A 15,893-nucleotide genomic window follows, 5' to 3' on the forward strand; every position below is an offset into this window, starting at 1 on the left:
CATCTTAAGGCATACACAATCACTCTTTATGGAAATTCTTAATGGATAAATCTAAAAGAAAACAGAAATCATTACAAATTGTTTCATGGAATGCAAATGGTTTATCTATCAAATTACAGGAGCTGCAGGAGTTTGCAGCAGAAACTCAAGCAGACATCATCCTCATAAATGAAACACATCTTCGTCCAAGTGACAAAATCAGAATCAATAGTTATAGCACTTACCGAACAGACAGATGCTTTGCTAGAGGTGGAGGCACTGCCATCTTTGTGAAAAGTAACATAAAACATAATTCAATAGCAGAACCCCAAACAGAACACATGGAAACTACAGGAATAGAAATACATATGGAAAATACAAGCAGTATTACGATATATGCAGCCTACAACCCCCCAAATAAAAAACTCCTTGAATCTGACTTAGAGGTGATACTAAATACAGGAAGAGCAGTGATTATAGCCGGAGATCTTAATGCCAAACACTCAGTCTGGAATAGCAGAAACTCAAATATTAATGGAAGAATACTCAACTCTTACACCACTTCAAGGAATATAACAGTAATAGGACCCACTGAACCCACACATTATGGAGCTACCGGTCGTCCTGATGTACTAGATATAGCTATATTAAAAAACATAGCGCACAGCTATCAGATACAAGCAATCAACGATTTAAGTTCTGATCATAACCCCATCATATTACAACTAGGCACCATACAAGATATAACAGAAAACACCACCGCATTTATAAATTGGAAACAACTTCCCTCAGCCTTCCAGGAAAACCTTGGTCCAATACCGCATATAACATCTGCTGAAGATGTAGAAAAAGCAGTGAAGACTCTTGAAAAACAACTACTGACAGCTATAACGCAGGTAACAAATATAACCAAATGTACACCATCAAATAAACTTCCACAGGATATAAAACGTCTTATCCAAGAGAAAAACAGATTAAGAAGACAATATCAGAGAACAATGGACCCAGCGGATAAACAAGCAGTCAATAGAGCAACAAACCAGGTTCGATATGCCCTAAAGGACCACCGTAACCAACTCTGGAATAACAAAATTCTCCAATTAAACACAGAGGATCAATCAATATGGAAAATGATGAAATCACTCCGTTCAAAGCGTTTTACATTTCCTCCAATCCAAGGTGAATCTAATGTTGTCTACAACGACGAGGAAAAAGCTGAAGCATTTGCTGACAGTTTAGAAAAACAATGCAGCCCCAATTATATCAATACAGATATAAATTTCATAAGTAAAATTCACACCCAAGTGCGTAAAATAACTCAAAATGCCTCATTCCAATCCAATAACAAATCCGTATCACCAACAGAAGTATATGAGATTTTAAGAAAACTAAATAACAAAAAGGCTCCAGGTCCAGATGGAATAACAAATAAGGTACTCAAGTTACTTCCTCGCAAAGGGGTTATGCATCTAGTAGCCATCATTAATGCCATCTTCCGGCTAAATTATTTCCCACAACGATGGAAAATTGCCGACGTTTTCCTAATTCCCAAACCTGGGAAAAATACCCAGTTTCCTGTAAATTATAGACCAATCAGCCTTCTTTCATGCATAGGTAAGATAGCCGAACGTGCTATTCTCACACGGCTTCAAGAGGCAACAGATATCAACCATATAATTCAAGATGAACAATTCGGCTTTAGGAAATATCACTCCACAACGCTACAAATTTATAGAGTTATCGAACATATAACCCAAGGGTATGAATGGCACCAACACTCTGGCGCAGTTTTTCTAGACATCACTCAAGCATTTGATAGAGTATGGCATGATGGACTAATTTTTAAACTACACGAAGTTGGTATTCCATTGCCACTAGTGCTACTTATCAAATCATATCTACACAACAGAAAATTTAAAATAAAACTCAACGGTATCAGATCCACGGAGAGGAGAATCACGGCCGGAGTACCTCAAGGCTCTCTACTATCTCCTCTACTCTTCTCCATATACATGGCAGATCTCCCCAAACTGTCTCCAGCTATCACCGCTCTGTATGCCGACGATACAATCATTATAGCCAGATCCCTCCGTCCACACCTGGCCACAATCAAGCTGCAGAGAGCAGTCAATGAATTGGAGGATTGGTACACCAAGTGGCGTATCGCAATTAATCCAAACAAAAGCTCTGCAGTACTTTTCACCAGACGTAAGGCAGAACCGAATACAAGCATACAAATGTTTGGTAAAATCATCCCTTGGCGCAATTCTACCAAATATCTGGGAATTCATCTTGATAGACGTTTAAACTTCAAGTCACATATGGATAGTGTTACCACTAAGGCAAGTCAGACTATAGCACAGCTATATCCACTTTTGAACAGGAACAGCTTCCTAAGCATAAGCAACAAAATCTTACTTTTCAAATCGGTAATCAGACCGCAACTAACTTATGCCTCTCCAACCTGGGGTCACACGACTAAAAGCAACATCAACAGACTTCAGATAATACAGAATAAATGCCTAAGAATGGCATTTAATGCCCCATGGTTCATCAGAAACATCCAGTTACATCAAGAAGCCAATCTTCCAGATATTAAGACCTACATGACAAGCATTGCAGAGAAATTCTTCACAATCACGGATAATCACCCAAATCAGTTAGTTCGACAGGCAGCGGACTACAAGCCCTCAGATCGTTTCAAACATAAAAAACCGAAATCCTCCATCGCAAGAGAAAGCTGATACAGCCTCAATGCTCACAATGAGCGGGTAAATTACCCACAATAATCTCATCACCCACAATCTAAAATCCAGATGAAGGGATAAAGAGTCAAGGACTCAGTCCATCAACCAATTAAGTTCAAGTTCAAGTTCAAAGTTTCTTATTATCATGAACTTAATCAGAGATAAAAACAGAGCTCGAAAGAGATTCCGTAACACGTGTGCACCACAAGACAAAACAAATCTAAACAGACTAAATGGGGCAGTAAGAGATGCACTGAAAGCTCACAGAGACTATGTATGGGATGAAAAGTTATCCTCCATTTCACCTAGTGATCACTCCATCTGGGGACTACTGAAAAATACCAAAAACAAAGGCAGATCCCTTCCCCCAATATTAACTGATCAGGGCCTTGCTCACACAGATGTGGACAAAGCAGAGGTTATAGCGCACAGCTTGGAAGAGCAATGCAGGCCTTCGTATGGAAACCTTGACTTTGACCACATACATAAGATTCACAGCAAGGTCAGACACTCACTCAAACTTCCTATCACCAGCACTGACCATATTGCATCAACATCACCTGCTGAGATATATGACATTATTAAAAATTTAAAGAACAAAAAAGCTCCTGGACCAGACGGCATTACTAATCGTGTGATTAAACTTTTGCCCCGGAGGGCAGTAGTGTACCTGACCAGTATAATAAATGCAATTTTAAGATTTCACTATTTTCCTTCCACCTGGAAACTGGATGACGTAATTCCCATACATAAGCCAGGCAAAGACTCACACCTACCCAAAAATTATCGTCCAATCAGTCTCATCTCAAATCTGGGTAAGGTTGCAGAGAAGGTCATTCTCTCACGACTTCAAACCTCAATAAATGACCTAAACATCCTTCCAAAAGAACAGTTTGGTTTTAGGCAACACCATAGTACTACCCAGCAAATCCACAGAATTGTTGAATACATCACAACCAGCTACAACTGGCGCCAGTGCACAGGCGCTGTTTTCCTAGACTTATCCAAAGCATTTGACAAAATCTGGCATTTTGGACTCCTGCACAAGCTTATCTCAGCCGGCATCTCACCTAAAATGGTTCATTTAATCCACTCATATCTTCAAAATAGATTAATGCAAGTAAAAATCAACGGTTCTACATCCTCCCAGCGCCACATCTTTGCTGGAGTGCCGCAGGGATCTCTACTGGTTCCATTGCTGTTCTCTGTATACATGTCAGACATCCCACACAATCCGATGACTTCCATTTTGGCCCTATATGCAGACGATACGGCAATACTAACCAGATCTCTCAGACCCCTTTTCATTACCAGAAAGCTTCAAGAAAACATTCTAAAGCTGGAGGGTTGGTTCTCTAAATGGAGATTGGAAGTCAACCCCCAGAAAAGCTCAGCCGTTCTTTTCTCAAAAAGGCCAATGTCTCCTGTAGGAGATTTGTTACTATTCAATATTAAAATTCCCTGGCAGTCAGAAACAAATTACCTGGGTGTAATTCTCGACAAAAAGCTATCTTTCAATCAACACACCAAGTCTGCATGCACAAAGGCATCTAAAGCCATAGCACAGAGCTATCCGCTAATTAATAGAAATAGCAAGCTCAGCAACAGAATCAAATTGCAGCTATACCAGTTGACGATTCGTCCTATAATCACCTATGCCTCTCCGGCCTGGAGCCACACCTCTAATGCTAACATCATCAAAATACAGCGAGTGCAGAACAAGTGCCTGAGAATGATTTTGAATGCCCCGTGGTATGTTAGAAACACTCAACTCCACAGAGACACAAATATTCCCTATATCTTCTCTTTTCTACGATCCTTAGCCACCAAGTTTTTCCTAAAGACGTCCACACATCCCAACAATTTGGTTCAACAAGCTACAGCATACGATCCAACGGACATATTCAAATACAGAAGACCAAAAGCTATATTGGCCTCCTTTAGTGATGCATAATCTCCATGCCCAATCAGGGCGAGCATTCTGCTCATAAATGTTACCTTCACTGCAACCACAACAAATAGCGGGGAATATGAAAAGCATCTTGCTTCACCCCTAAAGACATAAATGTCAATTGTCAATTGTCAAAGTTTCTTATTTTTTATATTTTTTAATCAGTAGTTGGGATGTGGTACATGATTGGGAAGATCGACCATGAGATGCGGTGATTAATGATTAATACCCTTGGAGGTTAATGGATGGTAATGCTGTACCAATGAAGTTTAACTGAGGCTCGGCTTACCCCTTGGGGAGCAGAGATTCGAGAGTCTGAGTTTACTTTCTTAAGGTTTTTGCGTTAAGGGAACAATTTGAGTCTCCGGCATGGCCCGCTGAGGGGGCTTTGTCGGTGAATGCTTTTCTTCGGAATATGAGCTGTTGTGGTTGGTGGAAGGCCATCACTGGGTGGAGCCCACGCTGAGATGGACGGTCTTTCGCCCACGATTGAGTGGCCTAGGGATCGTCCGAATTTTTAGAGACGGCTTTACCTTTACATATGGCGGTGATTAATACCCTTGGAGGATAATGGATGGCAATTCTGTAGCCAATGAAGTCCTAACTGAGGCTCGGCTGTTGCTGTTACCCTCCTGCCATGACCAGAGCTTTAATAGTTCAATAACACCTTATTCCTACACTTCCCTCGACAGATAACGGAGAATATGAAAAGCATTCTTGCTTCGCCCCTTTAAGCCAGTCCTTACTTATAACGATAAGGACTAAGATTTTAATCAGTATTGCACAGCTAGTTTTTAGCAAATACGGGTTCTATCCTCTTTTTGCCTTAAGGGCGCTCACTTTAGTAAGTACGGACATTGCAAATCCGAAGTACCTGATGCTGAACCATGCCTTACTTCACCTATAATATATATATATATATATATATATATATATATATATATATAGATAGATAGATATATATATATATATATATATATTATCTGTAGACTGGTCCCTCCCCTTCTTTCTTTTCTTCTTACTCCTCACCTAATACTATTAGAATATAGAATATTCGAGAGCTGGGGTGAATCTTTCCTATTTTGCTATTTCATGTCATCTTATGTAGAAAGGGCCTCTGCAACCCTACCACTTTCTTCTTGCAGTGACTTCACTCCAAAATGCTAATATGGTTGTGCCTTATAACACATCTCATGCTGTTGGCAAAATAATCAGAGCCGTGTTCAGGGCTTAGGCAGAGGTTCCTGTTCGAGAAGTATATTCCAGTCTCTATCAAAAGCCAGTGATACCGAGAATGAGCAACACAGAAGGTATAAGATTAATCTTAGAAGGGAATTTTCATAGGCACATGGACTGTTCGGGGTCTACTGATGGGTACTCTTGAGAGTGTCTGTAAAGAGATGGATAGATATAAAATCGACTTCCTGGGAATTACGGAGACCAGATGGAATGGAGAAGGTCACTTCAAAAGACAGGATGGTAAGCTAGTTATTTACTCAGGTGGTGACTCAAAACATCATGAGGTAGCTGTAATACTGAAGACAGCTCAGACAAGAAGCCTGATTGGTTATAACCCCATTAATGGTAGGATACTTTCTATTAGACTTAAGGCTCAGCCTACCAATGTATCAATTGTGGTTGTGGGGTGCATAAATTACCACAATTGATACATTGGTAGGCTGAGCGTAAGTCTAATAGAAAGTATCCTATCATTAATGGGTTATAACCAATCAGGCTTCTTGTCTGAGCTGTCTTCAGTATTACAGCTACCCATGATGTTTTGAGTTACCACCTGAAGAGAGTGAGGAATTCTATGAAAACTTACAAACTGTTTTGGACTGCCTACCAAGAAGAGATGTATGTAACATCTTATGGGACTTAAATGCAAAAGTCGGAAAGAGTATGAGAGTCAGGCCGGAGTGTGGCATGTTTGATCTGGGTGAACGTAATACCCGTGGTGAAAGACTATTCGAATTTGTCCATGCTAACAGATTAGTTATTACCAATACCTGCTTCTAGAAACATCCATGACGGACCTATACTTGGACATCTAACATTGATAAGTCAAAGCACCATATTTATTACATCCTGGCTCTCCAGCAGTGGAAGACAAGCATCTCTGATGTGCATACTTCTCCTGGAGCGGATTGTGGTACAGACCCTCAGCTGGTAACAGCCAAAATAAGACTAAGACTCTGAAAACTTCCAGGTCAGGCACATCCCACTAGATTGGATGTTAGAGTAATTCCTAGTGGATTCGCAAAAGAAACATCAACTCAGTTGGATGATTTTTTGGAGAACTCGCCAAAAATGCTTTGGGAAGGAATCAAGGTGATAATAGATGATGCAGTGAAGAAGTATCTCGGCCCAATAAGAAGACCAAGAGATCCATGGATATCAGATGCAACATGGGAACTATCAAAAGAAGGTGGTTGGAAAACCAAAGAGACACAGGGACTGAAGAATATAAGGGATTACATAGAGAAGTCAGAAGAGCCATCAAGCAGGACAAGGAAAAGTTCTATACTAATAAATGTGAAGAGATAGAGCTCCAGATGAGAAGGCACAATTACAAAAGATTATAAAAGGATGTTTTATTTAGTTTGTGACTTAAAGCACAAGTTTAAGCCTAAACTGAATGTCATCATCAAAGACAGGAATGGGGCATTACTAATCACAGGAGATGGAGGGATAAGAGTGTTTCATAGATTGATTACAAGGATATGGGAGACAGGATCATGGCCTAGAGACTGGAAGAAGTCGGTTTTCATATCACTACATAAGAAAGGTGATATGAAGGCACAAGAACTATAGAACTATTAGTTTGATATCTCATGCAAGCAAAATTTTATTAAAGATCCTGCTAAATAGGATTGAGGCCAAAGTTGAGGCAGAGATGCCTGAGGAACAAGCAGGTTTTAGGAAAGGTAAGGGGAACCAGCGATCAGATCCTTTCCTTTAGACAAATCATAGAAAAATATAAAGAATTTAGACTTTCTCTGGTAATGTGTTTCTTAGACTACTCTAAAGCTTTTGACTGTGTTGAGCATTTGAAACTGTGGGAAGTAATGAAAAGAATGAGTTTTCCTCAACACACTATCAGGGTGATAGCCAACTTGTACAGGGAGCAAGAAGCCACAGTAAGAACAGGTGTTGGATTAACTGACTGGCTTCAAGTTGGAAAAGGAGTTAGGCAAGGATGTTTACTTTCTCCTCACTTGTTTAGTATATATGCGGAGGACATCATGCGTGAAGCATTGGATGAGCTCAGGACAGAAATTAGGATAGGAGGTAGATTGATCAGTAATCTGAGGTATACTGATGATATACAGTACTCCTTTGTAATGACATGGAAGAACTAGGACTAATTCTTGACACAGTTAACAAGATCAGTAATAACAGAGGACTTCAGCTCAATCCTAGCAAGACAAAGATTATGGTTCTCAAAGGAAATACAAACAGGGAAGCTCTTGAGAAACAAGTGTACCTTAATGGAGAACGAACTGAGGAACTCAGCAAGTTTGAGTACCTGGCATCCATTATTAATGTGCAGAATTACTGTTCAGAAGACGTCCGAAGAAGATTAGGAATGGCTAAATAACAGTCAGAGACCTGTCTAAACTCTGGAACGATGGATCTGTCTCCATGGGAACAAAGGTGAAGATTTTGGATGCAGTTGTTTTTCCAACAGCGACTTATGGATGTGAGACTCGGAACCTAAAGAAGTCAGATAAGAAAACGACATCTGCTTTTGAGATGTGGTGTTACAGAAGGCTGTTGAGGATATCATATACCTTAAAGATCAATAGAGCTTCAAGGCTCCTTAAGGAGATTGACAGAAGAAAGCTAAAATATTTTGGACACATAGAAAGAATGGAAAGGGCACTTTTCAGAACAGTAACAGAAGGTAAAGTTCCTGGAAACAGAGGAAGGGGTAGACTATCAATGAGGTGGATGGATGTATATATATATATATATTGCTGACAAGAACAATAATAGCAATATTATCTGCCACTTCATATTGCACTGAAAATTGTATACAGAACACTGTATTCAAAATTCATATTTTTGGTGTTCTGAAGTTGTTATTACCATCTGTCTGTTTTATTTCTTTTTAAATACTGCGGTGCAGAACTGCAACAAGATACTTCATAATATATCTCATTACATAATATATCTCACCTATGATTTAAATTCTGTTTCTGATATTTTGTGGTCATACATTTTGTAGGAAGTGCATTGTAAAGAGCACACACACACACACACACACACACACACACACACACACACACACACACACACACACACACACACACACACACACACACACACACACACACACACACACACACACACACACACACACACACACACACACACCAGTACCGTTTTGGGCATTTAAATAATGTGAGAATTCCACCGCATACTGAAATTGAAGTATTAGAGGTTCCATTTTACTTTTAGAGAGTACAATATACGATATTTGAGTGATATGTTAACCAAGAAGGTTGCTAACGATGAGGCGAGATTTGCTGCCACTTGATGACAGAATTATGAATGAACCAACCTGCGATTAGATGGACAAATACTTTGTGTACATACACCCTCTGTCCAAAAAGAAACCGAACTTTTCGAAAATAGAAGAAACTAGTGGCGCCACCTGTTGTAACTTTCTGTTGTCAAAAGCGGCAGCCTTCATTAATGTTCTGTCAACTGTTTATGACATTTGTTTCATTAGAAGCCGAGTTATAGCGGCAAGAGTGACAGTGTGTTTAGACGAACGGTCGGAAAATGAGTTTGAAACAGAAAGCTGCGATTGACGTTTGTGTTAAACTTGGTAAAAGGTTTACAGAAACGCATCGAATGCAAAAAGCATACGGTGATGAATTCTTATCCCGTACTCAAGTTTACGAGTGGTTTATGCGATTTCAAAGTGGTCGTGAGACGCTTGAGGACGACGAAAAGCCGGGCCATCTAAAAACTGGACTGAGCGAAGTTAACATCCAAAAAAAAAGTGGGTGGTTTCATGAAAGAAAACACGAAATCGTCCTTGAGATTGATTGAAGATAAGTTGGGGATTCGAAAATCAACTGTGCACAACATTTTGACCGAGAGTTTGGGCCTTCGTAAATTGAATTCGCGATTTGTTCCCAACAAGTTGACCGACGACCAAAAAATGTATCTAATTGAACACTGCAAGGACCTCATTAAAACCGCTCGTAAGGACTCAAACTTCCTTGAAACGATCGTTACTGGTGACGAAACATGATGTTTTGAGTATGAGTCCGAAACAGAGTGCTGAGTGGAGACCACCAGGTGAGGAGCATCCGAAAAAAAGTCGCTTGGAGAAGTCAAAAGTAAAGACAATGCTGATTTGTTTCTATGATTCCAATTTGTTTCTACGAATCCACAAAGAATTCGTTCCAACTGGCCAAACGGTGAATGCTGAGTTTTATCTCAAAGGAAGTGATTGAGCGAGAATTCGTCGCGTATGGCATGAATAACTTGACGACCGACCGTTAAAACACGCTGTCACTCTTGGCACTATAACTCGGCTTCTAATGAAACAAATGTCATAAACAGTTGACACAACACTAATGAAGGTTGCCGCTTTTGACATCAAAAAGATACAACATACAACAAAAAGATAAAACAGTTTCTTCTATTTTCGAAAAGTTCGGTTTTTTTGGGAGAGAGGGTGTATTTATGAATATATTCGTTATTTTTTTAAAATGCTTACAAAAATATTCTTGAAAAATATCTCCTTCGATGCTATTGATATATAAATTAATATTATTTGAACAATTTCCTAGATTTAAATGTAATTTCGATAAAAACCAAGTAGTATCCATGTCCTTCAATTGTAACTTGGAAGCATGAAGCAAAGGTTTTCTTCTAAGAGTGTTTTTTGGAAGATGTTTCTACTAAGAGATCACCAGAACGCAATATTTTAAAGGTGGATCTCTGCCCAGAGTGAGAGAAGGAGAGACAGCAAAGGAGTTTAACGAGTAAGTTTTGCAGTCCTCCAGTCAAGATGAAAGAGAGCAAAAACTGCTTTAGCAGCGATTGATTGCTCGCCTTGTACATCCCCGGACCAAAAGAACGAAGCACAACTTACAGAAACGCAAATAGGATTTTGGAGTTTACATTTTTAACGCCTGAATACACTCGAAGAGAGTTTTACGTCTTTATTTGCCTGTTTGCAATCAGGGAAAAAATAAGAGTTGTATTCTAATAGGATACTTAAAATCGTAAGATGATATACTCGAAGTTTTCAGCAATAGCAATTATTAAAGGAGCTATCTGGTCGGAAATTTCCATAAAACATTAAATTTTGGAAAGTTAAGCCGTCCTTTGATATTCATTTCGCCTCAGATCACCAAATAAGACGCGATACATACATATTCGCATTCATCCTTAAAATGACGAATTTTATAAGAACATTTCTACATCTAAGATGAAAGACAACTTATACTTGGCAATAATAGGATCGCCATACAAGTACAAACGTTCAAAGCTTACCTGATCTAACTTCAATGCAGGGCTTACTACAACAGGAATAAGAACAGGCATCACTTTTGTGGCTAGAAGATTAACCGTTAATCCATAACGCTTGTCACCCAGCATATGTTTGTAGATTCCTGCAGGAAAAAAGGGAGATGGCAATCACAATAATCAATTCGAGTCGATATTTAATCATAAAATTCAAATATGTGCATGTTCAAGACGTTAATTAATGTGCCAACGAAGAGAAGTGGAATTCAAAAATGCTGTTTGTAGATATATTGTTGAAATCAACCATCTTCACATAGCAAAGCATGACCGGAAACGCCACCGGAAGGTACTAACAGGGACACAAAGATACAGAAATAACCCAAGGCAGTAAGTAGTGTAAAAAAACTTTATTACGCGTAACTGAACAGTTCAATAGTAGTTGGATACAGAATATGGTAAACGAGGTGCATGTCTGCCATTAGCAGTAAAACGACGTTAGTAAAACGACGTTAGTAAAACGTCGTTTCACTAACGTCGTTTTACTGCTAATGGCAGACATGCGTTAGTAAAACGACGCATGTTCTTCGTACGACGTCGAAAGTTTGAATGAGGAAGCCCCAATTGCTCACCTGGAACGCTGGCGAACAGCGCCACCTATCACTTTCGGGTGGCGTTTCAAGTCATAGCTTTCCTATGTGAATAGGGTTGATTTTGATGTTCTCTACCTCCCCTCAAAGTTTGTGCGTGGAATTTTGAACCACCCTGTATATATATAATCTGCGAGAAGACCAATTAAGTCTATCTGGGGTGGCAAGTTTATGAATTATCCCGATTGATATATATAAGAGCAGTTGAATTCACTTCTTGCATTAGCCAATCGTGAACAAAGCTTTATTGTTTGTTTACTATTGATAGTAAATAGAGACGAGATTCGTAAAGTAATAAATAGATCGATAGCTGGATATATTTTTCAGTGCAATATAATAATTATATATTTAAATATAATTATTATTTATTCTATAATTATAATTATTCTCCCGAAAACTCGGGTTTTTCATCCAGCATACAGACAAATCGGCCCTTCAGAACACACGCAATTTACAGAAAAAAAATACTAGTTGTGGTGGTGGTGGAGGTGGGCGGTAGATGGCGTTGATGGAGAATCAAAAAATAATATTCGCTAAGCATGAAAAAAAAAAATCACTTTCTAAGCAAATACTTTGTTTATAATTTTTCCTCATTAGCATTCCAACTTCTAGCGACACCTATCCTAAACTAACTGCAAACACGTCAAATAAAGGCTTCTGATTAACTATCCTTAGCTACAACGACCAAGTTCTGTGTTTTCACGACAGAATTAACCAACGCTTACTCACAGTAGACAACTCTTCCTTAGTAACTACTTAATGAACTATCCTTTTGAGTAAATGCAAGCTAATTAAGAATGACGCAATAAGAAGATTAAACCAGTGGAAAGGACACTTCTCTATCCCCTCCATTTTTTTTTTAAAGAATTTCTGTTGAAGAAAGCCAGGCTTTGCTCATGTTAGGGTTATTTCCTTAGTTTACAAAGAAACGAACGTTTTCCATGAAATGCTATTTAAAAAAATAATAAAAATTAAAGCGCTTTTGTTAAACTCTGTTATTTAGCGTAGAAATCGAAGTGCAGATTTAACTTAACCTGCTGAAAATATCCGCATAGGTGGCGCTGTTGCTGACAATTGACATTTATGTCTTTAGGGGTGAAGCAAGATGCTTTTCATATTCCCCGTTATCTGTTGTGGTTACAGTGAGGGTAAAATTTATGAGTTTGCTCGCCCTGCATGGGCATGGAGATTATGCATCGCTATATTAGCCTCCTATATTTGAATATGTCCGTTGCCTCGTATGCTGCAGCTTGCTGAACCAAATCGTTGGGATGTGTGGACGTCTTTAGGAAAAACTTGGTGGCTAAGGATTGTAGAAAAGAGAAAATATAAGGAATATTTGTGTCTCTATGAAGTTGATTGTTTCTAACATACCACGGGGTGTTCAGAATCATTCTCAAGCACTTGTTCTGCACTCGTTGTATCTTGATAATGTTAGTCACCTATAATCACCTATGCCTCTGCAGGCAGGAGAGGCATAGGTGATTATACGACGAATCGTCATCTGGTATAGTTGCAATTTGATTCTGTTGCTGAGCTTGCTATTTCTATTAATTAGCGGATAGATCTGAGCGATGGCTTTAGATGCCTTTGTGCACGCAGATGTGATGAGTTGGTTGAAAGATAGCTTTTTGTCGAGAATCACACCCAGATAATTTGTTTCTGTCTGCCAGGGAATTTTAGTATTGAATAGTAACACATCTCCTACAGGAGACATTGGCCTTTTCGAGAAAAGAATGCCTGAGCTTTTTTTGGGGGGGGGGTTGACTTCCAATCTCCACTTAGAGACCAACCCTCCAGCTTTAGAAGGTTTTCTTGAAGCTTTCTGGTAATGAAATGGGGTCTGAGAGATCTGGTTAGTATTGCTGTATCGTACGCATACAGGGCCAAGATGGAAGACATCAGATTGTGTGGGATGTCCGACATGTATATAGAAAACAGCAATGGAGCCAGTAGGGATCCATTGCTGTTCCCCCCCCCCCGGCACTCCGGCAAAGATATGGCGCTGGGATGAGGTAGAACCGTTGATTTTGACTTGTATTGATCTGTTCTGAAGATATGAATGGATTAGATGAACCATTTTTAGTGAAGTACCGGCTGAGATAAGTTTGTGTAGGAGTCCAAAATGCCAGATTTTGTCGAATGCTTTGGATAGGTCTAGGAAAACAGCCCCTGTGCGCTGGCGCCAGTTATAGCTGGTGGTGATGTATTTCACAATTCTGTGGATTTGCTGGTAGTACTATGGTGTTGCCGAAAATCAAACTGTTCTTTAAGGAGGATGTTTAGGTCATTTACTGAGGTTTGGTGTCGTAAAAGGATGACCTTCTCCGTAACCTTACCCAGATTGGAGATGAGACTGATTGGACGATAATTTTGTGGTAGGTCGGGTCCTTGCCTGGCTTATGTATAGGGATTACATCAGCCAGTTTCCAGGTGGAAGGAAAATAGTGAAGTCTTAAGATTGCATTTATTATAATGGTCAGGTGCACTACAGCTTTTCGAGTCAACATCTTGATCACCCTGTTTGAAATGTCATCTGGTCCAGGAGCATTATTGTTCTTTAGTTTTTTAGCAATATCATATAATTCAACAGGTGATGTGGGTGCAATATGGTCAGCACTGGTATCTGGGAGTTTTAATACATGTCTGACATGTCTGTGAATTTTATATATGTGATTGAAGTCTCGATTTCCATATGCAGGTTTGCACTGCTCTTCCAAATTTCTTGCCATGGCCTCCGCCTTGTCCGCATCAGGGTATACAAGGCCCTGGTCAGAGAGTATTGAGGGAAGAGATTTGCTTTTGTTTTTGATGTTTCTTAGTAATTTCCAGACAGACTGATCAGTAGACGAGATAGAGGCTAATTTTTCTTTCCATAGATGGTCTCTGTGTGCCTTGAGTGCATCTCTCACAGCCCCAGTAAGTCTATTTAGATTTGTTTTATCTTGTGGCGCACGAGTGTTACGAAATTGTTTCCTGGCTCTGTTTTTCTCCCTGATCAAGTTCATGATATCTTCAGGCAGACGACCAAGCTTGTGGACAGAATTGTAGAATGTGGCTAACCGTTATGGTGAAGTTAATTTGTTGGGAGAGGCTTGTAACTGCAGATTCTACATCTTCTTTTGTACGTGTGCGAGGAACAGGGCCAATACTATCCCTGAGCACTTCTGACAATCTTTCCCACGATATATAGGAGTGATGGGGAGGAGACAGATATTCTTGTCTTCCTATCTGAAGTAGTATTGGGTTGTGATCAGATGACAACTCATTCAACGATCTCATGCTGTATGGAAGATTAATGTCCCGCAGGATAGCTATATCCAGGATGTCCGCAGTTCCAAACGCACTAAGATGAGTTGGTTCGGTGGGGCTTGCCACAACAGCATAGTTCGATTCTATGTAGTTGCAAAGGATGCTGCCGTTCTTGTTGGTGGATCTGCAATTCCATGCAGGATGCCTGGAGTTCAGATCCCCGGCTATAATGGTGGGTTCTGACGCATAAGATGGCGTTTAGGTCAGAGTGTAATAGAGTTTTTAGGGGTGGGTTGTAAGCAGAGATTTTCAGTCTGCTAACCGAGCTGGTGAACACCTCCACGCTCGTGATCTCAAGATTAGTGGTTGGAGGGGTTGTTCACAGAATTGCGCTTGATGTAGTTCTTAATGAAGATGGCAGTGCCACCACCTCTGTATAGGCAGTAACCCCTTATTTTAGGGTTATCTGAGGGTCTTAGGTGTGATTCACTGATTAATATAACATCTGGTTGATATCTGTTAGTGAATTCTTGCAGCTCCAGAATTTCGTTTCTTAGGCCATTCGCATTCCATGCCATGATCTGCAAAGAGGCTGGAATAAGTCTGTTTCTACTCATCAATGAGTGCCGTGAGGATGACCTGTGTTTCACGGAGAAATCTTTTGTTGGAGGTTGCGGAAGGGTTTGACAAACTGAAGTCTTGCAGAATGTTGGCTAGAGAGGCTGTAATAACAGCTGTTAGATTTGTAGGTGCTGATTTGTTTGTACGGGCGACATCAGCATAACTTCTTGTTTGCTTTAGGTTCACTCTATCTTTAAAAGT

General features: G+C 39.8%; 1 protein-coding gene across 1 annotated transcript in view; it reads right to left on the minus strand.

Annotated features, from left to right (window-relative positions):
* LOC150095248 (SCY1-like protein 2) overlaps positions 1 to 15,893 on the minus strand; it is a 146,768-nt gene that overhangs the window by 23,296 nt on the left and 107,579 nt on the right. Inside the window, exon 12 of the mRNA XM_090410630.1 lies at positions 11,200 to 11,318. Within this exon, the coding sequence (XP_090266756.1) occupies positions 11,200 to 11,318 (119 nt within the window). The remainder of the gene's footprint in view (positions 1 to 11,199; positions 11,319 to 15,893) is intronic.

Source organism: Typopeltis vanoorti, chromosome 20 (assembly GCF_054136105.1).
Source record: "Typopeltis vanoorti isolate ZY-2024b chromosome 20, IOZ_Tvanoo_1.0, whole genome shotgun sequence".
Lineage (NCBI taxonomy): Eukaryota > Metazoa > Arthropoda > Arachnida > Uropygi > Thelyphonidae > Typopeltis > Typopeltis vanoorti.